Source organism: Diplotaxodon limnothrissa, linkage group LG23 (genome assembly GCF_057381915.1).
Source record: "Diplotaxodon limnothrissa isolate DT_005_m linkage group LG23, D_limnothrissa_male_GT1.1, whole genome shotgun sequence".
NCBI classification, from domain to species: domain Eukaryota; kingdom Metazoa; phylum Chordata; class Actinopteri; order Cichliformes; family Cichlidae; genus Diplotaxodon; species Diplotaxodon limnothrissa.
In genome coordinates, this window is record NC_140617.1 from 1,248,597 (window position 1) to 1,274,095 (window position 25,499).

The 25,499-nt window shown below is 43.3% G+C and overlaps 2 protein-coding genes across 9 annotated transcripts in view; one reads left to right on the forward strand and one right to left on the reverse strand.

Annotated features, from left to right (window-relative positions):
- The first annotated feature begins 338 nt into the window (after positions 1 to 338).
- Positions 339 to 14,485, forward strand: ncln (nicalin). 8 transcript variants are annotated; one of them, XM_085347783.1, is made up of 15 exons: positions 339 to 597; positions 1,201 to 1,391; positions 2,724 to 2,868; positions 2,948 to 3,042; positions 6,628 to 6,708; positions 6,882 to 6,985; positions 9,636 to 9,724; positions 9,896 to 10,035; positions 10,136 to 10,362; positions 10,931 to 11,018; positions 11,107 to 11,145; positions 11,352 to 11,515; positions 11,636 to 11,689; positions 11,877 to 11,955; positions 13,052 to 14,485. In XM_085347783.1, exons 1-15 carry the CDS (start codon positions 423 to 425, stop codon positions 13,112 to 13,114), a joined length of 1,734 nt encoding a protein of 577 aa, XP_085203909.1. In that variant the 5' UTR covers positions 339 to 422; the 3' UTR covers positions 13,115 to 14,485. The 8 variants fall into 8 exon arrangements, with proteins under 8 accessions (XP_085203909.1, XP_085203910.1, XP_085203911.1 ...); XM_085347784.1 differs by having other exon boundaries at positions 11,355 to 11,515; XM_085347785.1 differs by having other exon boundaries at positions 10,136 to 10,314.
- Positions 14,486 to 16,271: 1,786 nt separating this feature from the next.
- cers1 (ceramide synthase 1) overlaps positions 16,272 to 25,499 on the reverse strand; it is a 33,305-nt gene continuing 24,077 nt past the window's right edge. The window contains exons 3-7 of the mRNA XM_085347643.1: positions 23,208 to 23,388; positions 22,384 to 22,545; positions 22,068 to 22,215; positions 21,816 to 21,955; positions 16,272 to 17,765 (exon numbers count right to left, since the gene is read on the reverse strand). Coding sequence (XP_085203769.1) covers positions 17,723 to 17,765; positions 21,816 to 21,955; positions 22,068 to 22,215; positions 22,384 to 22,545; positions 23,208 to 23,388 — 674 coding nt within the window. The 3' untranslated portion in view covers positions 16,272 to 17,722. The remainder of the gene's footprint in view (positions 17,766 to 21,815; positions 21,956 to 22,067; positions 22,216 to 22,383; positions 22,546 to 23,207; positions 23,389 to 25,499) is intronic.

Here is a 25,499-nt window from a genome sequence, read left to right on the forward strand (position 1 = left end):
ATTCTCGAGTTAGTGCTTTTGCATGCTTCAGCATGATCACGCAGGGATTCTTCTGGTTTCCATGGTGCATAGCGCCATCTGGTGGTAGTAAATAATTTACAGTTCTTCCGTTATGGTTGTCCTACACGATCCCTGAAAGACCCATAATTTAACTCAGTCTAAAATAAGAAATTATCGATTGACTATTGTAAATAAAAAATAACATGTCTCTTATTGTTTACTGGGCACTTTAGCAAATCGGTTTAATGAAAAAACAAAAAACAGCGGCGTCAGACTCGTCGGTTTCCCGTCCAGAGGTCGTCCAACTGCCCGCCTGATCAGAAGTGGCTTCGGTTGCGGTTGGCTGGCTGTCAGTCTGTGGGAGCGGTGACAGCTCAACGGGTCGTTTTATCTTTAGCTTTGTGCCCAATACAGTCGCCACAATGTTTGAGGAAGCCAGCGAGGTGTTCGATAACATGTTTAAATCTTCGTTTCCCCTCACCTTCATCGTCTTCATCCCGGCGGTGCTGATCCTGGTGTCTCCGCTCCCGGCCGAGGCGTCGCACGAGTTCACGGTGTACCGCATGCAGCAGTACGACCTACAGGGACAGCCGTACGGTAAGGTGGCTGCTTCTTTAGCCTGCTTGTCACAAAAAAGCAGACGTCCCTGCGTGAAGTTGGTGAGACTGGGCTCAGTGTCCGACACCAGTTAGCCTTGCTGTCATACACAGTAAGCGCCCAATTTCCTGAAGCGGAGTTTCAATGACAACAGGCTGCTAATGTAGCTTAGCATAAGCTAGCTCATTTCCCCATGGCCCAAGCAGGAGCCAGGCTCCTTTAAATAATGCAACCAGAGCTCAGAGCTGAAGACGTATCCTCATTTAGTACGTTTAATGATTTTAACTTAAATGTGAGAGGCACAAAACCCTGGCAGGCCGTTGCTCCTCAAATTGATAACTAGCTGGATGAGTGAATGACCTGTAGGGCTGTATAACATGTACACTGAAGAGTGACTGAGGAGATGAAGGGTGTCTTAAAGGGATTCCTCTGTCTAGTATCTGTGGCAGAAATAAGTAAATAGCAGCTGTCAGCCTTGACAAATAGTTCACCACTCCAAGGTCTGTGCCAAGCAGCTTTTTTCACCCTCAGCATCCCTGTGTTGAAAGATTAGTTTCAGGTCTCACTCAGTGCTGCTCCAAACCTTGTGTCTTGTGTCCTCAGGTACCAGGAATGCCATCCTGAACACGGAGGCCCGTACTGTGGAGGCAGAGGTGCTAAGTCGTCGCTGTGTAATCATGCGGCTGGCGGACTTCTCCTATGACAAGTACCAGAAAGCCCTGCGCCAGTCAGCGGGGGCTGTGGTCATCATCCTGCCAAGGAACATGTCTGCTATGCCGCAAGACATAGTGCAGGTAGCGTGCCAGTCTGTAACACCACAATCCACTATCGCATGCTTCTTCATTTTCAGTTCAGTGCTGTGTTGGTTTCCACGGTGGGTTTAGTATATAGTGAAGTCAGAGTTTATTTCTATAGCACATTTTAAACAAGTTGACCCAATTGCTCCACAGGTTATGCAAAATATACACTCTGCATGAGGTTCAGCGCACGTTCCTTTGACTGTTTCCAGGTTGATTGTTCTTTCATATTAAAGGTACTGTGTTAGGTTTGAATCCAGTCAAGGCCACACGATCAGACTTCAAAGGCTGAAGTTTTGGGATTGCGTTTGCACCGTAGCACCTTTTGGCCCATCATTCTTTTTAATTTAGTGAAGCTGTGGTTTTGCTGGCCAGAGTGCTTTTGTTTCAATCAGGGCAGGTCGCAGTCACATTTATGACAAGCCCGTCTGATTTGTATATTATTGGCTTATTTTAGTAACTCTGGTGTTTGTTTTTACATAATCGTCGGCCATTTTTTTAATGAAAATTCACTAAAGCAAAGAGAAATATATAAGCCTACCCTGTCCTAATAAAAGCTCTGCTACCATTGAGTGAGTCATCACTGATTTCGTTAGTGTGCGCTATAATTTATTGCATTACAACAGCAGGTAAGCTACTTTGTGCTCACAGCTTTAGTTTATATTTATAATTTGCAGAAGATATGACCAAGTAAGGCATCAGGTCTTGAGAGAAAAATGTGCTCTTGATGGTTGTATTAAGACATTTCAGAACGTGTGGCTTACACGTTTACATCGCAGGAAGGCACAAATGCAGACACACCCAGTGTTGACATTTTTTTATGCATAGTATATTTTTTCCCTTTCTGCTGCTAATAGTCTGCACAGAGATAAAACTAAAGCATAATTTTACAGCAGTAAGTGCCATGCTCGAGGGCACCTCAGTTGTGATAGGAACAGGAAGGCAGTTGTTTTTTTGACAGCACCACCCCTTTGAGCTGTTTTTGACGGGTTTCTTTGCACCATATAAGCCTGAGCGTGTGCTGTGTTCCTGTGTTCATGCTCTACATCTTGTGACTAATTAAACCTCCCACTTCACGCGTGGGAATCTTCTGGAAAAGGAGGGACGTATAGTAGTAGTAGGCATTTGATGTGTTATGTTAAACTAATTAACATGTCTGGTGAATTGTTATCTGCACAGATTTTTGTTACACAGCTCTGTAAATGTGTAAAGCAGTTTGCTGCTTCCGCCCATCATTTGTTCTTCTCGGCGCTGGCAGAGATGAAGCGGTTGAGTCACATTTCCTTCCCTTTTATTAACTCTGCTGTCCTCGACCGTGTCTCCCGGTAGCAGTTCATGGAGTTGGAGCCTGAGATGTTGGCTACTGAGACCATCGTCCCCGTCTACTTCGCCATGGAGGATGACGAGCTGCTGTCTATCTACACACAGACCCTGACCTCCTCATCCTCACAGGGCTCCTTATCAGCGGCCGAAGGTAGAGAACCTGCTGATGATGTGTATGATTTTAAACGTCACGTTTTAGATTTTTATAATGTTTTTTGTGCTTTCTCTAGTCCTGCTGCATACGGCCACAGCCAACGGCTTTCAGATGGTGACCAGTGGAGCTCAGAGCAAAGCCGTCAGTGACTGGGCCATCACCAGTTTAGAGGTGAGCCACATTACAAACTGATTGGATGTTCATTTATCTTTTCTGATTTCATCCTTGTGTTGTTCCTTGCCAGACTTTGGCGGTGGATAATGCTCCTGCTTTACAGCCATATGTTAACCATACTTACCTCTGTAACAACTGATCCATGAGATAATTGCCAGAGTGTTTACTGCGCCTTATGACAAATAAAAAAAGGAGAAATTAGATATCAGTTATATGCATTTTAATTTGCTTTATGTTTTAGTTTGTTGCTCACAGTTAGTTTATATAAAAATATATATTTGGGGAGGTTGGGGTTTAAAAAAGTCACGTTGATGTAGAAGTCTAAAAAGCTCATGTAGCAGATATGACACCATTACTAGAGGTGGGAACATCCCATAATACACTATTATTTTTTATATTTTGTTATGCTGAATATTGCAATAACATATATGTGAGTTATCAGCTTTTTTCAACTGCAAACGATGTGCTTAAAGGTAAACTTTATCAATAACTTTTATCTTACTGGATAAAACAAATAACTCAAAAATTATTTATGCAAAATGAGATCATCGAGCACACAAACGCTGTCATTAAATCCAACCATAACTGAAATCAGTTTGCGATCGAATACGGTCATTCGATTTGTTTCTGATCATCACAAAGACACAAATGCAGAAAGTTTCCAGATTCATGTTTAACTGTTACATTTGCACCCAGCAACGTTCCTCTGTGGTGCATGAGGTGGGTCCTCTTGTTCTTGTGTTTTAATTCATAAAATATTTAATGTCCCCTGTGTAAATACAATATTACCACACAAAATACTGCAATACTATGCTGTATCGTGTTTTCCCCCCCACCTCTAATATTTAGATTGCAGGGACCTCCAGTGTAAGATTACAGTTTCCATGTTTGCTACGTGTGTGTTACTTCCAGTAACACTTCCACCACATGGTCAGTTGTCATTGTTGTCATTGCTGTTGTATCTTAGTCACTATTGTAAACTCTGTGTAGGATACCTGCATGTTCATGTCAGGTAGATGTAAAGTATTAGGTGGCTCCACAGTGTCGCCGTTTACACGCTTGTTTGACAAATGTCGCTCCCGGGAGAAGAGACGGATCCCTTTGGCAGTCCTTTGTGAATAAGGAAAAGTAGCTTCATGTATGTTAGAATATTACAGCCTTTTTGGAAGATAATTTTTTTGTCTACAGCCAAAGCAGTACGGTGGTTACGACTATGTTTTACATAATGAAGGGTCACAGTTTTGTTTGGATCGTTTCTCTGAGAGCTTTTGAAGGCGTTTTCGTCCTACGGTGAACACGAGGAAAATCAACTGAGTGAAATGAAACGCGGTTTAATTTACTCATTGGGAACATGGTGCTTGATTCTACTCATTGGTCTCTTAAATGTTGCCAAGGCGAGTTGTGTTAATTAGTATTTTTGTTTTCATAAAAAACACTAATACATAACAAAAACCTATTCAGAGGATTTTCTCTCTGCTTTGAGGTGGAACCTGCTGCTGCCTGAAGCTCTGACTGTTGGTTTAGTGTTTTGTGTGCGACTTCTGAATATGTGGGTGGGCTTAAACTCCTGAACGAGAAACAGTCGAGCAGGTCAAAAGCTGTGGATTTACTCAGCAGGGATTACTCTGACTCAGTGTTTCTGGATGGGAAATAATTCAAAGAGTTCTTACAATAAACTGCAGTTTTAAACTGCTTGGCGCTGTTTGACTTTAGGTACTTGTGTGTAGAGCGATATGACCAAAACCTCATCTCCCGATATCAGACATCTATCGTCCGATAACGATGTAAATCACAAAAATGTAACATTTTCTGTAAACTCGTGAATCTCGGGCAGCTCGACTTGCGTGAAGTGTTTCCAGCTGTGCGTCATGTAGCTGGAGTCGAGTGTTTTAACCGATGCATGAAACGATGCATTTTTAGACATAAGTTGTAACGGCGCCGTTTTCTTTGTGAGTATTTCTTACACGGCGTGCTGCGGGGAGAAGCCTGTTCTAACGTTTGAGTCTAAGGTCTATTTTTTAGCACCTGGCGGCTCTTTTTTACTTCTCATCTGTAAATAATCTGCATCTTTCACGTGATTCAGTTTATTTTGAAAAGTCTCAACAGGATCTTGAGCTTTATTGTGAAAGGTTTATGTGGAACATAAACAAGCGGATACGCGATGGCGTTACCGTCGTTGTTGCTAATGACAACGCATAAAAACAGGCGCTTGTCTGTCCGTGGTGTGGTTATATCAAATATAAGAGAAAGAGAGAACTTTAAGAAATTAATATAAACACTACAGTGACATCAGAACCATGAACAAATATTGCTGTAAACAGTTTATTTTGTGACACCACGAAACAAACGACAGCGTGAAATGAAACGATAGATGTTTTTATATCGTCATCAGATATATATGGTTATATCGAACAGCCCTACTCATGTGTAAATAGGTGATGATGAAGAAGAATAACTGTAACACTGCTAAAAACTGCTAAAACACATGATCATATCTTTTGCTCTCAGCACATTAATTTGCCAAAATAGACTGAACGCAATGAACAAAGTCATTGATTTTGACTGTTAGCATAAATAAATATTCTAATAAAAACACTTTGATTAAAGGCTGCATGTGTTTTAGTCATTACATTTTTTTCAGGTTTCTTCCTGTTTTTCCTGCCTGCTGTTGCCAGGTGTTGGCGCATAAGTGGTCATGTGATTGCTGGACTGTTGTTGAGAATCAACACTCTAAATTAATAAAATATTCATAAAATAATAAAATAAATACGTATAAATAAAATTGAATTGTTTTCTTTTAAACATGTAAATATAAATAAAAGAATACAGAACAAAAAACATAAATGAATGAATAACAATTCATGTTATTTAAAATTTACACGCTCAAAATGAATCTGAAGGCTTTGTCATCTGTCCTGCACAGTTCACAAGAATCTCTCCTCCTCCGAGAGTGGTCGTCAGATTTTAATGAAACAACAAGATTAGTTTGTCCTTGACTCTTAGTCTGTAAAGTCGGGACACTGATGGGAGCAAGACTTTACATTAGAGTAACCTTTGAACTGTATCAGACGAGCGCGTTGATGTTGTGATGTCCAAATGGACAGAAGCTGTGTTTGCCTGAGAGTTTCATGGACTATCTCAGTACCACAAACTCACCCCTTTGTTAAAAGAAAGAAAAATATTAGTTGTTTATGATCTTGAACAGAATGACTGCAGTTAGTGTGTACTCATATTTAATGAAACCTCTGTAGGGGATGCTTATCTCTGAACTCGCTTTACTCTAATTGGAGATAATTTATGTGAATTTCGGGAGCACATGTCACTCCATCCTCTGCTCTCTTTTAATAAATGTAGGCGCGGCCCTGCTGGTGAAAGGTGAAGATTAGAGCTGATGCAGCCTTTAAGTACATTATATTGACTAAAAACAGTCATTTTGAGCTTTGTGTTAAAAAAGCGCTTCAGTCTGACTGCAGAGGATCAGCAGATTAGCAGAAGAGTGGAATTAACTGAACACAGTGAGATTGTTTTCTGTTCCTCTTTTATTCTCAGTGTGATATAACGGCTGAATCTGTTTGCTCACAGGGCCGTCTGGCTGGAGTTGGAGGAGAGGACCTCCCCACCATCGTGGTGGTGGCTCATTACGACTCCTTTGGTGTTGCTCCGGTATGCTTCTTTTTTCCTAACTCGGTCATCACTGACAACTTGGACACAGTCAGGGGGTTTGTCAGGAAATATCTCCAGGATTTGCTGAAGTAGGAGAGGTTATATTTGTGGAGAGCTGGTCAAAAAAGAGAAAATAGGGCAGCAAAGTAATCAGCCTGTGCTCTGTTGTGTAGTGGCTGTCATACGGAGCAGACTCAAACGGCAGTGGAGTGTCCATGTTACTGGAACTGGCCCGACTCTTCTCCAAACTCTACACCTACAAGAGGACGCACGCTGCGTGAGTAACAACGATCACGTTACGATTCTTTCTGATCATTTGTGCCTCAGGTAGCACCGTGGTGCGATGTCTTTAAGCTAGACGTCGCGCTGAAGGTCTGTTCTGCCCCTGCGTTCACAAACGCATGAACTCGAGTGACATTCGTAATCCATACGGTTTAATATGATGTCAGCTATAACAGCTTCCGCTCTTCTGGCAAAGCTTTCCACGGGGTTTAATCCCCCAAACTGTTCTTTCAGAAGCATTTTTGTGAGGTCAGACACTGATGTTGGCTCCGCTCTAATTCATCCCAAAGGTGTTCTGTCGGGTTGAGGTCAGGACTCCACGCTCGCTCATCCGTGTCTTTGTGCACTGGTGTGCAGTCATGTTGGAACAGGAAGGGGTCGTCCCCGAACTGTTTCCACAAAGTTGGGAGCATGAAATGGTCCAAAGTATGCTGAAGCATTAAGAATTCCTTTCACAGGAACTTCTCACATCTTACATAAAGGGCGAGCCCTTTTCCCTTTTCCCACTCCAGAGAACAAGTGTCCGCTGCTCCAGAGTCCAGCGGTGCTTTGCTTCACGCCAACGCTTTGCATTGTGCTTGGTGATGAAAAGTAAGATGATTGAGCTGCGTCACTTCTGTCTGCCGTTTATTTACTTTGTGGCAAAATGTCGAGGAAAAGTGCCGAGTTTTATCTGAAGCTTGTACCACTGATATTAATCTTTAATAACTGTCAAAATTGAGAGGAAACCAAAACCACTGCTGTACAATGCTCTCTGCCGGCTTAGTTGAATTGGTCACATGACTGCATCAAATGACTAAAATGCTTTTGAAAGCCTCCGTTTACGCTGTCCACACCGCGACGCGAAACCGGCGCTTTCCAATTTATCCACTTTGAAGAGCGTTTTCAAAAAACGCCGTCTCAGTGTGGCTGGAAGGCCAAAACGGAGAGAAGACGGGTTTTCAAACAAAAACATATCAGTGTGGACGTCTGCGCTCTATGATTGTCGTTCCAAATCACTTCTGCTTCACTTCAGCTGTCTCGGTGCAACGCTGGAGTTCACTGAGATCCTTTCACACGTTTGTAGGAGCGGTCTGCATGACTTTATACACCTGTGGCCATGAAAGTGATGTGAACGCCTGAGTCCAGTGACTTGGATGGGTCAGTGAATACATCTGCAGCAAAGTGTATATGAGAAAACAGACGTAGCATTGATCGCTGACCTCAGTAGTTCATGTGAACATAAGCCAGAGTCTGTTTGTTACGTCTGTCTCATTTGTTATGGTCAGGCTGCTTCTTGAGGACTGTATTGAATTATCTTTGCACTCGGCTGAGATAACGAGCACATCTGACCGTGTTAAACACTCAGAGTGGTCACTAATATCCTGATATGGTGTGTCTGAAAGTACTTAACAGCAGAGGAAGTGAAAGAAATCACTTGTTAAAGACTGTGAAAGTGGACTTTACCATAAGTGCAGCGTTGGCACTGCTGTAGGTCTTATATAAGATGGATGTAGTAAGTGATGGCATCCGTCAATGGTTTTTAATTGGAGCTGAACTGAAGCCTAGAGATTGGCTTCATCATCATTTTTTCCCTGCTGGAGCCAAGTGCGATCAAATATGGGAAGCTGTGTTATTACACAACAACCAAATCAAAACGATGTGACTGCAGGGCTGCGCTTAGCTCCAACTAAACTCCATCAGATGCTTATTTACAGTAAAAGAGATGTGCTGAGCATCTCACTTCAGCTGATTGGGTAATGCCTCCTCAAAGTAATTTACACAAACACAGTATAGATTTGAATTTAAGGACCCTCCTGACATCACTGTAGTCAGTCCAAGCCACATATACTGTCAGTCTAATTTTATTCCTATTTATGGATATTATGGAAACGAGGGTGACACATGACTGGTAATCTGTGTTGTCTTGTTTTATTGAAAATCTGTGAATTTCTCTGTTATTTTGACCATTTGTTGAACGACCACAAGCACTCAGGAGATTTAGATTTGATCGATTGTTATTTCTATAGCCCCGAATCACAACAACAGCTGCCTCACGGCGCTTCATAACAATCAATTTACCCACTCTGAACAATCACTCGGCAACAATGGAAAAGAAACAGGAAGAAACCTTCGGCACAGGCTCAGGGAGGGACGTTCAGACATGCAGTGGGGGAGAGATTGATTTAGTTTGTTCGTTGTTATTTGTGCTTCTTCCACTTTAGCCTCAATTTCAAGTTGTGGCCGTTGCACTTTAGATAAAACTCGTTGGACATTTGCGTCATTTTAGAAAAACCTTGTTTTTTATTTTCCGTAGGCGCCATAATTACAGGCTGCATCATTTAAACACCACATTCTGTTGCTGACCATGTGTTTACAACCACAGTGATGGCTGCTTCCAGCCGGATAAGACGCCATGTCTCAAAGCTTAAAAGTGTGCTTAGAAGGCACCGCCCACACCATCACATCACCACCAATCACACAAAGGCAGGGCAGATCCATTCTTTCATGTCACATCAGCTTGAAGCATTTTGGACATTCCCCTCTGGGCTCCCATCTCTGATTGGATTGATTTGTTGCCATGTGATTGGCTGTTTAGATGTTTGCAGTGAGTGCATATACCAATATTGCAGAAACCTCTCATGTGTGAATCGTGCTGTGTTCAGGTACAACCTGCTGTTCTTTCTGTCCGGCGGAGGAAAGTTTAACTACCAGGGCACCAAACGCTGGCTGGAGGACAATTTAGACCACACAGGTATCGTTCAGCAGTCTCACACAAACCCTGCAGCATTCATGCGTCCATAATCCACATTTCAACAGCAAGTTAATAAAAACATATTTTATAATTATTGAATGTAGTTTGTAGTATTTTTAGTAGTAATGTGTTTAAAAGCTGGTTACATCTGTTGTCTCTTCTTCCCGTCAGACTCCAGTCTGCTGCAGGATAACGTAGCCTTTGTGTTGTGTCTGGATACTTTGGGGAACGGAGACTCTCTGCACCTCCATGTGTCCAAACCTCCCAAAGAGGGAACCCCTCAGTATTCCCTTCTGAAAGAGCTGGAGGCAGTAAGAAGTCACAGACTCGATGAGTCTTGGAGCAGCTTAGACGGATCACCTTTCTTCTTACACCCAAAGCAGAGGTTACATTCTTCTGTCTTCCTCCCAGGTGGTTGCGAGTCAGTATCCAGAGGTCAAGTTCTCCATGGTCCACAAGAAAATCAACCTGGCTGACGACATGCTGGCGTGGGAGCACGAACGTTTTGGGATCCGCCGCCTGCCCGCCTTCACTCTGTCCCACCTGCCCTCGCACCGGCTGGCTCAGCGCTCCAGCATCATGGACGTGCGGTCAGTGTCCCCCTCCTCTCGCCACGGAGCGGGAGAGCCCCCTGCTGGGTGGGTTCATTACTGCAGTTTCTTGAATCACCAAAAAATAGTGTTTCCATTCCAGCTGCCGGTCATGAGCTGTGGTCAGATTCTTGTTTTGTTGATGTTTTTGCTCAGGAAGGTTGTGACTGAAATGGTCGTTATGATGAGATGGTCATGTTCTTTAAACTGCCGTTAACATCGATGCACCGTCTACATAACCTGTATTTCTTTTTTGTTTTTACTCCATTTGCTTTATTTGATGATATTTTCCACCAAGATTCAGGAAAATCTTAGCAAAGGCATCATCTAGATGGTCTTTTTTACTCTGCAGACAGGCAGGACTTTTCCATGCTGTCAATAATGTTTATGATGTTTAATCTAAACGAGGTTGTAAGGAGTCAGGAGAGTCGTTTCCTCTCCTGTAGCTGTCGATTTGTCTTTTCTCTGTGAGCGAGCATCTTCTCAGACTTCCTACGTCTCAGCCTGTCTGTGTGTGAAAACAGACGCTCTGTGATCAGCTCCCTGGTTTCTGCTCTTCGCCTCGAACGACTTCCTGTCGTCTAACTGTCTGCAAACTCGTATTTGTGTCTTACAGGCCTCACGTAGATGTGAAGAAGCTCAGCAGGAACACCAAGCTGGTAGCAGAGGCTCTGGCGAGGGTCGTCTACAACCTCACAGAAAAGGTCTAAACAGCAATTTTTAAAAAGGTTTAAACCGATGAAGATTGTAGGCACTGTGATGCTAATGTGACCTGTTTCTTTAAACTTAAAGGCAGCACCTGGAGACCTGCAGATTTTCACTGAGCAGATGGTACGTCACCTGTCTGTCCTGTTACATCATCATCCGAGTCGCACGCCTCCCTGGAACCTGATTCATTTTATTTTCCTAAAACATACACAGTGCAGCAGATAACTTGATTTTTAGTTCTGAATCTGGATTCGTTACATCTTCAGTCTCTCAGCGATCACAGGTGTTGAGCTCACGTGTCTTTTGTAATATGGTCGGTCTCCTACCAGCAGGTGCAGGACGAGCAGCTGTCAGCCGTGGTGGACTGGCTCACGGCGCAGCCCAGAGCTGCTCAGCTGGTGGACAAAGACAGCACCGTGGTGTCCACCCTGGAGTATCACCTGGGACGCTACCTCAAGGATGTCAAAAGACACTACGTCAAAGCTGACAAGAGGTAAAAAAAAAGGAAAAAATCCACACCCGCAGCGATGGGAGGGAGGTTTATTTGATGTATTTCGTAGGTTTTGATCTGTGTCCTCGTCAGCATGTCAGCTCTTCATTCTCTCCTCTTCAGGGATCCAGAGTTTGTGTTTTATGACCAGCTGAAGCAGACGATGAATGCTTACAGGTACGGCTTCAGGGAGCTGGTTTTCTCTGCACAGAGGGGCTTTAAGGCTCCTCGTACCTCTGCAGCTCACAGCTGTGATGTCATAATTATTTTGAAACTTTGTTGCATATGAGATCAAATTCATAAATAAAACATGATGTAGTAACGCTCTCTGCCCCATGTTAAACTTTTCTTTCTCCTCACTCAGAGTGAAGCCCGCTATCTTTGACCTGCTGCTGGCTGTCTGCATCGCAGCCTACCTGGGGATGGTGTATTTGGCTATCCAGGTAAGTGTCACTTTATTCATGATGGCATCGTTTCGACTCATTAGGGGACACTTAACTCTCACATCAGATCCAGGGAACCAAATACTCCAGTCGGGTAATTCACTGAGCACAAAATGATGTAACGAACATCAGCGGAGACGAAAATTAAATTAACCATAAGGGCTTGATTTGATTCACAGTCACAGTTTAGAATCACAGGCTGAATCAGGATGTTGCTGTTTGCACTCCTGACAGTCTGGAGATGAACGCGTTCAGATTTGGATCACTGCTGTGGTGCTGTTTGATGGATTTGAACACAGTGTTGCATAATGTCCTAAAACGACTGCGTGGGCCCGTCAGTGTCTTTGTCATCCAGGACCTGCAGAGACGCTCTGGGCGCTGTACCCACGTGAGGCCCAACAGCTGGTCTTTCATCCTGGTACCCAGCGGGTTACAAATATGCTCCCCCAGTTATACTGGATTGTGTTGCAGGTGGAATAAAGTTCACCACAGCAGAGACTTTCACATCTCTCACATTTACTCTGTGTGAACGGCTGGTGAAGAAAACGGCGTCCTCCTGTGGCCCCGTCCAGCTCCTCTCATGTTCCCTGGTGTCTCCTCCACACTCTGAGGATCTCTGTTAATTTTCTGTCAAGGCCTCTTTTTGTATAGGACACACCATCTTATTCTTTCGCCTTTTTAAAAGCAAACACTAACAGTGTTAACAAAGAGATCAGGCCTAGATTAACAGATTTATTGCACTTCTCAACAATGCAGCGCCATCTGGTGGCAGACTGCTGCATAACCTTCAGAATACAACAACTTAGCGGCTTTAAGCATCAATGAAATGGAAAACAATTAGTCAGGTACCGACTACAAGAGCAGCTAGATTAGCCCCAAGGCCAGCTTCAGAATACCCTAACCCAGCGGTCTCCAACCTTTTTTGCGCCACGTACCGGTCCGAGGCCCGGGGGTTGGGGACCGCTGCCCTAACCCACACCTCACCAGGTGTAGTTAGTCGGGCAGTACCTGAAGACGAGTCCACTGCGGAGCTGCAGAGGTCTGCAGAGTGTGTTGGGCTCATGAGACTAACCCTGTTTCTTTTGTCTCTTTGCAGAACTTTGGAGTCCTGTACAGTGTTGTCCGTAGAATCACTCAACCCAAGGCCAAGGCCCACTAAGGCGTGCAGCAGCGTTTACTGCCCCGGACCCTACTGTACCCTTTTTCCCTCAAATTCAATAAACTCTAGCCAATAAGACACTGAGGCTGGACCGAGCTGCTGTTGTCACGATGGTTTCCAAACCAGCAGAATCACTTCCGTTTCCTTCGTCCGTAATGCACAAACAATGATGTCAGATCCTGTCTTGCTGCCAACTTTGACCCGTTTGGTCTCATGGACCAGAATAATCAGGAATCATTTCAGTCTCCACAGATGTCTCTGTCATTCATTCAGCGTGGTCACTCATGTTGTTTTTAACCTCTAATGACGGGGGTTAATGTCACAGGTCATGATGAGATTGGTTGAGATGTCACGTGGCTGCACCGATCGCTCCCCGTCCCTCTTCTCGGCGTACTTCACGAGCCAAACGTCGTGACATCACGTGTTGTCTCAGGCAGCTAGAGGGAGAAGCTGACCGCACAGTTTATCCCAGAATTTCCTTTTGTCAGGAGGGCTGATCACCAGGGAGTCTCTCTAAATATAACGCTCGCACGATCAGCCGCTGACGGTTCGCTGTGTCTGAAATCGTCTAGTGTTGTGTCGAGAGCGACTGGAGCGTTTCCTTTGAGTGAAACCCTCAAACACGAGTACTGTTTACGGACATGACGTCGATCTGTCTAAATGAAATGTGAAGTAGTCTTTAGATCGTATCTCCATGCCTTTAATACAAACCCCGTCACATCATTAATGTAGTTGTGCAGTGATAGTTTTCACTTTGGCGTTTCTGTTTGCTTTTCGTGCCATTTGTTTGTTTCCTGTGACGTGTCGTCTTTGTCTGATTTGCCTTTTTTTAAATCTCCAAACTGATTTAGAGAAACGGTCACGCTGGTGGCACCAGCTGCTCGGAGAGCTTGTTTCAAAATGTCACATGGAGCCATGTTTTGTTTTTCTTCCTTATCTAATCAATAAAATGAGCCCCTCCCCTTTCACCCCTTTTCTAATCAGTAGATGGGACCTTTTGCTGACTTGCAAAAATATGATTTGACCAAATCAGATATTTTTAAATCCTTGCCCTCGTCTTTGCTTTGGGTGAAAAGTGTTAATTTGCTTTTTAAAAAAATGTATTTTCTGTTACCACATGACCTGTGACCCCTCCCCCTCCCAATCAGCAGACTCGTGGAGGGGGAATATGAGTTATAATTTATTAAATGGCTTTGTTTTTGTTTCGTGCACTGAATCTGCTTCATCTGCAACACTTGATCTTTGCAATGAAAGTGAAAACGGTTGTGATTAAAAATAAATGACACATGAAAAACACTCAAATCGTTCTTTACCCACATGTTTTATTTCATGAGAAAAAAGAAACGATAACATTGGCTGAATGGTATTAAAATCGTATTACAAAAAAGCAAGTATGAGGTTTGTTTTTATCAAGTAGTCGTGTTTCAGAAAGTGGCCAGATTCAGTTCAACCTCGGGGGTCATTTGTACATCTTTGTGCATCAAGGGTCCAAAACAAGTTAAAACACATTTGAAATTAAGAGATTTAATTATTCATCCTTCAGTTGCTAAATCCACCTTTTAATTTTGATCTACTGATGAACAATAAAAATAATATTAAATTACAGTGCAATGCGTAAAAATACCTGCAGGGCTTTTTCTGGCCCTGTCGCTCTGTTAGCGCTCCTCTTTGCTCCCACAGACACTCGCCTCATCAGCTCGGGTGGAAATTTTGGCACAATCAAATCATGACAAAGCTTTGGGTCAAAAACTTTGAGGCAGTCTCTGAAAGTTTGTTTCTGCCACTGAATTTCTTATTTCATCTTTTTGCAATTGAAATTTTGATTAACTCTACTTGCCTTTGTTTTTCAGTGGTGGAAAAAAAGCTTCCATGTTGACCAGAAACAATCTGAACGCCATTTTTGTTGTTTGCTTATTGGGCGAGGACGAAGCTGAGGTGCCGAGATCAACGTGTAATAATCCGCTTACTGCAGCCTCTTAAATAAGGTGACTTCTCAAAGATGCCGTTACACCGATGAGTCTGTGGAAAGTTCCCTTTGTGTCGTCACTCCCTAAAACATTTTTAGTAACTGCGAACCAGCCAACATACCTGAACAACAAAAACACCTGATTGGACCTCATCAGTAAGGTCGCCCTGTCAGTTATGAAGCTTTGGCGACTGTATGCATACAGGGACCAAATACATCCTCATTTTACTTTCCATCACCTGCAACAGGAGGTCCTGTGAGTCCTTCATTCATTCATCATCACTCCCCTAAACATAAGGGAGTGGGGGTGATGAGGTGAGAGCGCACAGCGGGCTCTGCTGCTAACGTCTCGGTCCTGTTTGTGCACTTTAACATCGCGCCCCGATGTTCTTAGTGTGCGCTGATGGGGAGCGATGAGGTCAAGTTCACACGACCTCAGCTGTAAGCCAGTGTTGACAGGATGGTTTTAGTCAACTCTGAGCCGGGGGTGGGCGATGTGGGTGAAATCTGTCATAATGATCATTTTTAATATTCATAATTTGTACTTGCTGATTAAAAACACAATGAGGTTCTGAAGGACAGTAACCAGGGTGGAAGCAGTTAGCACATTGGCTAGTGTTACGCATAACCATACTGCCCACCCCACGAACAGTTACTTGTACAGACATCAGCGCAGTTGTACGAGACGTTTCTGAGAGCGCCACGTCAGGCTTTAGGGGGCGAGTCACACCCGATCCAGGACGTGGATTTTTGAGGGTTTACTGCAGACTTCATTCTGAGCTCATCGGCAAACTACGGATCGTCTCGCCTCACAGCAACATGTCGGATCAACCGTGTCACCTACAGTACAGATGTGTCACCACTACAGTAAAACGAGCGCAAGCCCGCATTCAGATTAAATGGAAGAGGTCGGAGACTAGATCCAGATGTTTGCCACGTAGATGGACAAGCCCCCCCCCCCCCCGAAAATATCCGACCTGGGCTGTCAGATCACGATCAGCGACTCACACGCAGCAGGAAAAACAACGACACATCTGACATACAAACTGCTCTCTCTCAGGAAAAATAACAGCAGCAAATTAAAATAAATCAATGCAGATAATCTGCACCAACAGATACTAAGGAAAAGGAAATAAGTTAGCTCTAACCCCCCCCCCCCCCCCCCCAAACACGATGCGAGCAGTGTGGAAGACACACAAAGCAAAGCGGATCGTCTCGTAGGGACAGACGACATCTGCAGCCTGCTCCAGCAGCACAAGCATGCTGTTCATCCAAACAAGCGCTTGAATTTGATCGAGAAGGTGGAGAAACTGAAATATCCCTTATTTTCGACAGCGGCCGTTCCCACTAAAGTGCGAGCTGGAAACCAGCGAGGGAAAACCGAGGGAACAGTTCCCTTTCACTCGAGTTCAAGTTATTAATATGCTCAAATTAGAAATCATAGAAAAATCTTCCCTTGGGCTGGGGGAAACGTTTCTGGGATATTTGTGTTCGGTGGCCTCGCTGCGCCAAAAACATAGAGAAAACAAACAGATCGCTTTTAGGACGAGTTAGTAAAAACTTCATGATTACACAGCTGTAGGATGTTTCGTGATCATTTCATAGCAGTTCCAAAATCATTCCGATGTCATGCATTTCTGAATTCCATAATCTGCGCATACATAACGTTTTGTTTGTCATCGTTCAGTCTTTCCATGATTATTATTGGCTCCTTTTTTTAGCCGCCACCACCTGAAATCTTTTGATTCTGAAACCCAGTCAATCAAGTCCAGCTATTTGCTGTCATTAAACCAGCTTGTACGCCTTCATGTCAGCGACAGATGCTCTGCGACACACACACACACACACGAGAACAAATAATTTAAAAAACAAAGCAAATGAACTTTCCGTACAGGAATGACAGGTGGATATTCCTAATGCCTGCGATGGTCAGTACAAGAGAAACAAAAGATTAAAAAACATCCACTTTACACACACACACAGCCTGGTTTTTTGAAATCAAGATAATTGAAAGCAGGCAGCCAGAGCCGCCTGGTCCCAGCCACCGACTTGTGCGATGATATGAAAATCAATACATGTGGTGAAGCGGCCATAAGGCCAGGCAGCCTTTCTCACACCACTGCGCCATGTTTGTTTTTTACCCTTCCTCCTCATATCATAGGTCAGAGAGGACGGGCGGAGGTGTAAGACGGAGGAAGCGATTCATTAGGAATTACTAAATATCTAAATGTCTACAGAACCATTTACTGGCCAAAACCTTTCCTTGCCTGGGCGCTGCGGTGCTGTGCACGGTGCTGCGCAGGGTGCTGTAGGCCCCGCACAACTGTACGCGACAATCACAGTCCAGCTCTCATTCAAACTGCTCGTTTCTACTGAATCTGTCAAATGTAAAGTTAACAAGAGTAAGACAAAAAGTCGGCTGAAATAACATTCACAGTGCTCCAATTAAACCAATCTGGAAACAAAATGACAGCGATGATTTGAAATGTTCTAAAAACAAATACAGAGAGTAAAAAGTCATCAGACGCGATGTTTCCCTTTCAAGATGCTCTTCCTTTAAAACATGCTCCACGCTGAAGGAGGGCGTCTTTGTCTTGCATGTACCAGCAGCCTAGTGCCAGGTGGTGGCGACGGAGGGCCTGTTATAAATGCTTCTCCTTTGTGATCCCGTTCTGCACGTGTTTCCTGGAAAGAAAGCCAGATGGGAGAGAAAGGAGTGAGAATCCTGAGGTGATCAGCAGAAGTGAGACATCAGCAGACACGGGGCATATCAGAAGTGTTCAAGGCCAGGCAGATAAGGACCAAACAGCACATCCGGGGCTTTCTTACACGAACTCATTTGCCTTTGGGACAGGAGCGCACATCTGATAACTCAGCCTACCTGAGTTAGTATTCAAAATGAGGCTAGTTTTAGACACAGCACAGCAGGGATGCACATGGCAGCCCCTCAGATAACGACATGAACCTATAACCTCAGCTAAAAGTACACTTTGCTTTTTGTCAGCACTTCTTAGTTTAAAGCTCACTGCTGCAAATACAGATTACACAGGATTCACAGAGAAACAGCTTGTGACTATCATATCATGTGGTGACTTTTGATGTAAGCTAACTGCTTCCACAGGTTATGAAAGTGCATTTCTTCTGCTTAACCAGCTGTTGGTGAGCTGTGGGACTGTGGAGCTCTGCAGGCAAATATGTATTACAGCATGTAGCAAACCAAGTTTACACAGCGGCACCCAGGTGAAAACAGAGGTTTTAAATTCTGTCACGGGCTGTGAAAGGGATTTTAAAATGTAATATTTCAGTTATAAACAAATGTAATTTGAGGTACCAGAACTTTTTCTGTAACTTTACACATTGGTCATGTAGAAAAACTGAGACTACTGTTGAAACTGAACTTCTTTTTCTTATCTTGAGAACATGTTTAGCGAAATGTCTTTACACTGACAGAAAGCGGAGTGTCACTGCTCCAGCATCCGGTGTCCCACAATGTCAAATTAATTTACTATCTCTGCATTAAAGCTTCCTCTTTGTCTAAGCAGCTGTACAATGTAGCCTACAAAGGCTTAAATATACAGCATCACATCTTACCTTAATGCTAGCAGTGCTACGTTAAACGCTAATTGTAGTGTCAGCTTGCTAACATGCTAAATTAGCTAAACATTAGCATGCTAAGATTAATGCAGTCATACATGCTGTTTGCAATGGATCATTAGCATCAAGCTAATAGACGCTATGCAGACCGACAGAACCACCTTTACCAGCATTAACGTGAAGTAATGGGAAGGAACTTTGACCTTAATTCTTTTCTTTCCTCAATTATTTCCAGTCAACTGCATGTAGGAGAGGAACACAGCTTTCAGCGTGGCAGTCTTTCTATTGGCCAGTAGGGGGCGATCTCCTGAGCATTGTCTATTAAGTCTACCAGAAAATGATCCTACATCTTACTTGATTGACCTTGTAGTCTCAAGTCTTCCTTAGTATAACATTATTCTTTGTTCCCACTTAAAGTGGAACAGCAGGAAATTCTTTAGGGCACGGCTACTTAGAGCCACAACAATTTAAGCGTCCAGTGTCCTCAGTTTGTCTCACAGCTTAGCACATTGCTGCCTCCCACTGGTGTTGTACATCAGTGCAGTGTTTGGCATCCCACTGAGTGGGTAGCGTTCTGTGTTTGTGTCCCATCAAACAGCATTATAAAGGGAAATCTGTCTAATGTCCAGTTTCCCAAATTCTCCTTTGACCCAGTCACACGGGAACCCACGAGCACATGCAGTGCAGGCTCCAGGAACCCACTGAGTTTCTCTGCTAGCTCCAATCCACTCGCCAGCCTGAATGTCCCGGCGTTAGCCTTGTAAATATGATGTCATCTTTCTGAGGCCACGTTTACCTGATGCTTCGATGTTGTATAGCTTTCTGCTGTCTGCTTCCCACTCAAGCTGTCACTGATGATTCAGCCTCTCGCTGATGAATCGGTCAGCTCAAAGCACAAAGCGCAGCATCAAAGAGCTGCTCGCATGGCTTTGGGCTCGCCGTTTTGTTTGTTTGTTTAGTATACTCGACATATTCCAGTAAGGCTTGGCTATAGAAATGTGTTTCATCATTAAATGTGTATTTTGGTAACGTCTGGATTAGAGATGGCACGATACCACTTTTTTATGTCCGATACCGATATCATAAATTTGGATATCTGCCGATACCGATATGAATCTGATATAGTGTTTTTTAATCAACAAAACTGTTTTTTAAATATCTTGCTGCATTTTGTATAAGTTCATACCCGCAGGCGATACGGTCTCTCAATCACACCACCACACAGTACTGACCCACACATATGGTTCTTACACACACACTGGACTTTCTGGACTTTGGTTTTGCACAACACTGGTCACTATATTCTTCATTTCCGGTTAATACTTGTACAGCTGCTGTTATTGTGTATATATTTATTTATATTTAGATTTCTTCATACATTCTTATATAGTTCTATATTGTGTATTGTGTATTTTGTTGTACAGTTATTTTATTTTCAACTTTAATTTATATATTTTATCTTATTCTTCCCAGTTAAATTTACCCTTCATTCTAATTTGTGTTGTACAGTTATTTCATTTTTAACCTTAATTTATATTCTATTCCTTCCTAGTTAAATTTACCCTTTTTAATTTTTCATATTTATTTCCTATCTTATTCATAGCCTTTTCCTTTTTTGTTTTCTTTAGGTCACGAGCAGTCGTCCAAGCATTTCACTGCATATCGTACTGTGTATGACTGTGTACGTGACAAATAAAATTTGAATTTGAATTTGAATTTGAAGTTTAAAACAACAACTACACTAAAGCTATTCTGTTATACCTGTATGCAAAAAAAAATATTTCATAGTTCAGCAATACTGATCAATCTAATAAACTTAAACCTACACCATCCTCCCTATTCTGGTATTTTAAAGAGTACTTAGCATAAATATTAAGCAACCTAACTAATAGGGTTCCAACTCCCAGCAACAATAAAAATAAATAAATAAAAAATAGGGAACCACCCCTCACGCTCCACCTCATGATGCTTAATCGACGTAATCAACCTTAATTTGATGCAGTGTGAAAAAAAATACACAGAAATCAATTATTTTTCAAGAAATATTAAATAGATTCAACATCTTTCTTCAACAAAATTGCAGACTGCACAGATGGTACCTTCCCAAAGGAAAAAGTACTATAGCTTACTAGGGTATATATATTAGACTTAATAGTCACTATATACAGTAATTGACTTCTATACATTTTACATCAAATTAAAACTTTGGGTGTCAGATAATTATTTATTAAAAGCTGGACATTTTAAATGAGAATAAGAAAGAAAAGTATGTCTTGGTGCCCCCTTTTCCCTGTTCATGCCCTATCGGCCCCCCTGGCTAAACTTTGCTAGATCCGCCCCTGCACAGTTACCAGCGTCAGCTGTAGAAAAAGATCCTGGTGTAGAAAGTAATATTAAATACATTCTAACAACAGCTGATCAAGCTTAAACGTGCTGCTGTTGTTCAGCCGCTGGTTTCCTCTTTCTGGTGCAAAGTGGGCCAAAAGCAAACAAGAGACACGGACTCGCGACAGAAAAGCCGATCAGCTGATCATTTAAGCAGTTTCATGATTGAAGTAGCAGCAGGAGAGCGAGAGGCAGTCGCTCGTTAAGCTTAAAGCAGGAATGCTTTACAAACATTCAGAGATGGACTTACACACTTGCTTTACTTCTCTCAGGGATAACTTTGTCGGAGATGAAATGCGGGGTTGCTAGCGAAGCTCCAAATGCTATCCAGACCACCGACAGGTCCCGCATGCCACAGCCACTCTATCACGTGATGCATACTGCTCCGACGTGCTAACGTTCTGAGGTGAGTTACAGCGTGTTGCAAGTTTTGTGAGGTGCTTTCATGATATTTAATGGATCGGATTACATTTATTATTTTTCTCCGATATCCGATCCAGTAATTTAGGTCAGTATCGGACCGATACCGATACGTAATATCGGATCGGTCCATCTCTAGTCTGGATGTCTTGTACTGTCAGGCAGCGCTCAGAGAGGATGGTTGAAACAGGACCGTTTACAGTCTAATGTGTTAAATCTAATAATTTATTAATGTGGAAATTCTGCCACTGAACATCAGCACAGCTGCTTTGGTTTCCTCTAAAATAAGATCTACATTACATGACCCAAAGTACACATGCTGAAGGTTGGGCTCACCCCTGTGCAGAGTTGTGATGTCCAGCATCATCAGTGCTGTTTTCTGCTGGAGGCTCCTTCCTGCTGTCCTCGTCCTCGTACTCCCTAACATCGTTCACCTCCTTTACTTTCAGCAGCTTCACTACAAACATCACAATGAACTGCACACAACAGGGGAGGAAAACAGGAAATGCAAAGAAATCAGACGGCGTGTCCAAAAATGAAAGACTTTCAGGGTTTGAATGAAACATTTGACAAAACCAGTGTCCTCACCAAGAACCAGTAGATGTTCATGAGAAGCAGGGCGAAGAGAAGCGCATTGAAGAAGAAGTAAAAGGGGATGTGGGGGACTGACTGGAGGCTGGACACACATGTGGCATACATGACTTTGAGGGGGAACCAGTACAGACGGAACCAGAACCTGAGAGAGACGAAAACGGGAACACAATGTATTACATATCCGCTCGTCTTCAGCGTCTTCCAGACAGAATAATTATAATGCTGTCAAGACTACAAAACGCTTCACCGTGATGGAGAACAAATGGAGAACAAGCAGCTGAGGAAAATAAGCCGATGTTAAATCTCTCACCAAGTGATGCTGAAGCTGACAGAGCCCAAGTTGGACAGCACGTCGTTTAGCAGGTAATAGCCTCCTCCTCTGGACTTCAGGTAGACGTTGAGCTTGGTGAACTCCAGCTGGATGTCGTTGATGTCGTGCAGGAATAACACTAGAATCCCGATGTTGTGGTATCTGGAGGGCAGAGAGCACAGACTGTGGCACGAGGATCCTGATAGATGCTGAGCTCGGTGACAAGAAGAAAGCAGACTTGACTTTTACATTTTCTATACATTCACTCTGTTGTCTTTGTTCTTTGGGTCGGTACAATGTGATATTTGGACACACCACATAGCTTTTTATCCTTTTTACCTCAAAACACTGAAGAGGTCAGCGGTCCAATTACAATTCAGTCTTATATATATATAGCTCCAAATCACAACAAAAGTTGCCCAAAAGCATTTTGTATGGCCTACAACAACACAGAGAAAGCCACAGTAATCATATGAGCCCCTAAGAGCAAGAGCTCTGGCGACAGTGGGAAGGAAAAACTCCCTTTTAACAGGAAGAAGCCTCCGACAGAGCCAGCCTCAGGGAGGGGCGGGGCCATCTGTAACGTGATAAATGTCATTCCCTCGATGTTGTCAGCAATCGTATTTACAGATTTACTTTTTTCTGATAATTTGCATTTTACTTAAGGCAGTGAACGAACACATCTGCTCTAGTTTCCACTAAACTCTGCCTCCTACCCTCCAGTCAAACTGGTGTTTCGACTAACCAACCAAAACTATACAATCATTCATGAACTGTGATTTTGTGCTTCTGTGTTAGAAAATGAGCTGAAAAACAAAAAGTACCTGAATGCGTAGGAGAAGCTGATGAGCGCCAGCGTGATGATGTGGTGCACCACCATGACAGCAGAGTCCTTCCTCCATGCGTCCATATAGATGGTAGCATAAATGGAGTGGCCGTAGAAGCTGCCCTGGATCAGGTAGGCGATGGCGATGTCTGTAGGCACTGACATACCGCTCTTCCAGTCTGCAGGGACAGATGGGAAATTTTATCCTGCTTGCATAAGAAGGTGTTTTAAGAACACGCTTGTGAATGTAGATAATGAATGATGTACAGTAAAGCATTTTGTTTTTATTCTGGACTTCACTGTTTCCCTTCCTGTCGCCAACGCCGTCTTTAACACGACCATAAATAACAAAGATACTCTGTTTACAGGGCAGCAACACCACACACTGGGCGATACGGGTTTCTAGTCTTAACGAGCTTTTGTGGGGGTTTTTTTTTTGGTAATACTTTTTTGTAACACTTTGTAATTTTAAGCCATTAAACTGTGGTCAACCAAACATGCAGAAAGGCCTCAGCTGACAGTGAGATTCAAATCCAGAGCTCATTAACATCCGTGCACAAGTCAATCATGTGTGCACTTCTTAAAGCCTCTAAAACACATGACTACCTGCCGCTCATCAACATCTTTGTTAATCGATAAATGCACGATGACCTCGGTTTGGATCGAGACGCGCAGTGAAATCAGAACATCTTCCAATAAACACAAAGAGTCGTGCAGCCTCTTGAAGAAGTTCACCTCTGAACTTCCTCACATGCATCCTATCTACATCCTTCTTCTCATAAGACAGCTTCTGCTCTTTGCACAATTTCTCACAAGATAAAAGGCGAAGAGGCGACTGCGTTGCATTTGTCACTGCGGTGGAACAGAGGTGTGCCTTTCACATCAGGCCCCCAGCTCACGTGATGGAGGCACATGTTTGTCTCTGCCAAAATGTGGTTTAACGCACTGTCGACCATTTGTGGCCAAAAATAGAGTCACAGTATCTGTCAGATCAGATTGTGGTGGCGTCTAGATCTCAGAAACATTTACAGTCAAACACCATCAGCATCTGCTGGTGACTGAGTGAAGAATGACTCAGCCACACTGTTTGTGACACATTTCATGAAACAGACGACTGTGGAGGCTTTCTTTTAAACTCTAACTATGACTGTAACTCTAACTGTGACTGTAGCTGTGACTGTGACTGTAACCTTAACTGTGACTGTAGCTGTAACTGTAACTGTGACTGTAGCTGTGACTGTAGCTGTGACTGTGACTGTAACCTTAACTGTGACTGTAGCTGTAACTGTAACTGTGACTGTAGCTGTGACTGTGACTGTAACTGTGACTAATAACGGCTCTGACTGGGGGTCTCTGGAGTCCAAAGCCTTAGTAATGGCTTTGTAACTCTTTTCAGACTGATAGATGTCAATGACTCATGTTGACGTGTTGCTTTTTGAGCTCTTTTAGCTAAATTGACTCAGTCAGCAGGTTTTATTTAAGTGAGTTCTTGATTTATCAGGTCTGGCAGTGGCTAATGGTTCATTCACAGTTAATTCATGACTTAACAAAAGTGGCCAATTACTTTATTCAGGGTCAGGTAAGATTTTTTTGCCTTAATAAATGAAATCATCATTTAAAAATGGTTATCTTTGGCTAATATTTGATGCTCAACAACATTTAAGTGTGACACATATGCAAGAAACCCGCTGCAAATGGACAATAACTTCCAGGGGATACCAGAAGTGAAGGGTCAGCTGTGGTAGTCAGGATGGGAGGAAGCTGGAGCGATCGCGTTTATCCCCGAGAGCTTTACAGAGGGTTTTTAAAGTGCTGTGAGAAACGAGCTAAATGCATGTAGCCTGGCTTATATCACTGAAACCTATCGGATGTTGGACGGAAACTTTCTCCTCCTGTGTTTGAGTAAGGCTCGTCTCCAGTGATATGGGGTTACGTTGGGGCCTTGTGTAATGTTCATTGATTGGACCGTCCGTCATTAAACATTGAGAGGAGGGCCGCTAGCTGCATCACAACAGAGGAGCTGCCAAGGGGGAGGCATGGGAACTGGAGCCTTTTTTCCCCTCTACTGGGGACCAAAGCTTTTCTCATCTCTTTGGGGCAGCGATACACTCCTCCTCCTCAGTCGCGTCACTGCACTTTGATTTCGACTAATTTCCTAAATTCTCACAGTAGCTGTATCTCTCTTTCCCTTCCTCCCTCCATTAGTAACAGTCCAGCCTTGTAGAGGAATAAAGCTTCTGCACACATCTCAGGCTGACAGCTATTAAAAGCGAAGCAGCGATTAAACACG

Bases quoted from the DNA above. Each gene is read 5' to 3' on its own strand.
- ncln (XM_085347779.1), top strand. From the start codon at position 423: ATGTTTGAGGAAGCCAGCGAGGTGTTCGATAACATGTTTAAATCTTCG. The intron at 2,869-2,947 runs GTAGAGAACCTG...TGCTTTCTCTAG, and splicing joins CTCCTTATCAGCGGCCGAAG to TCCTGCTGCATACGGCCACA. The intron at 11,690-11,876 runs GTACGGCTTCAG...CTCCTCACTCAG, and splicing joins CAGACGATGAATGCTTACAG to AGTGAAGCCCGCTATCTTTG.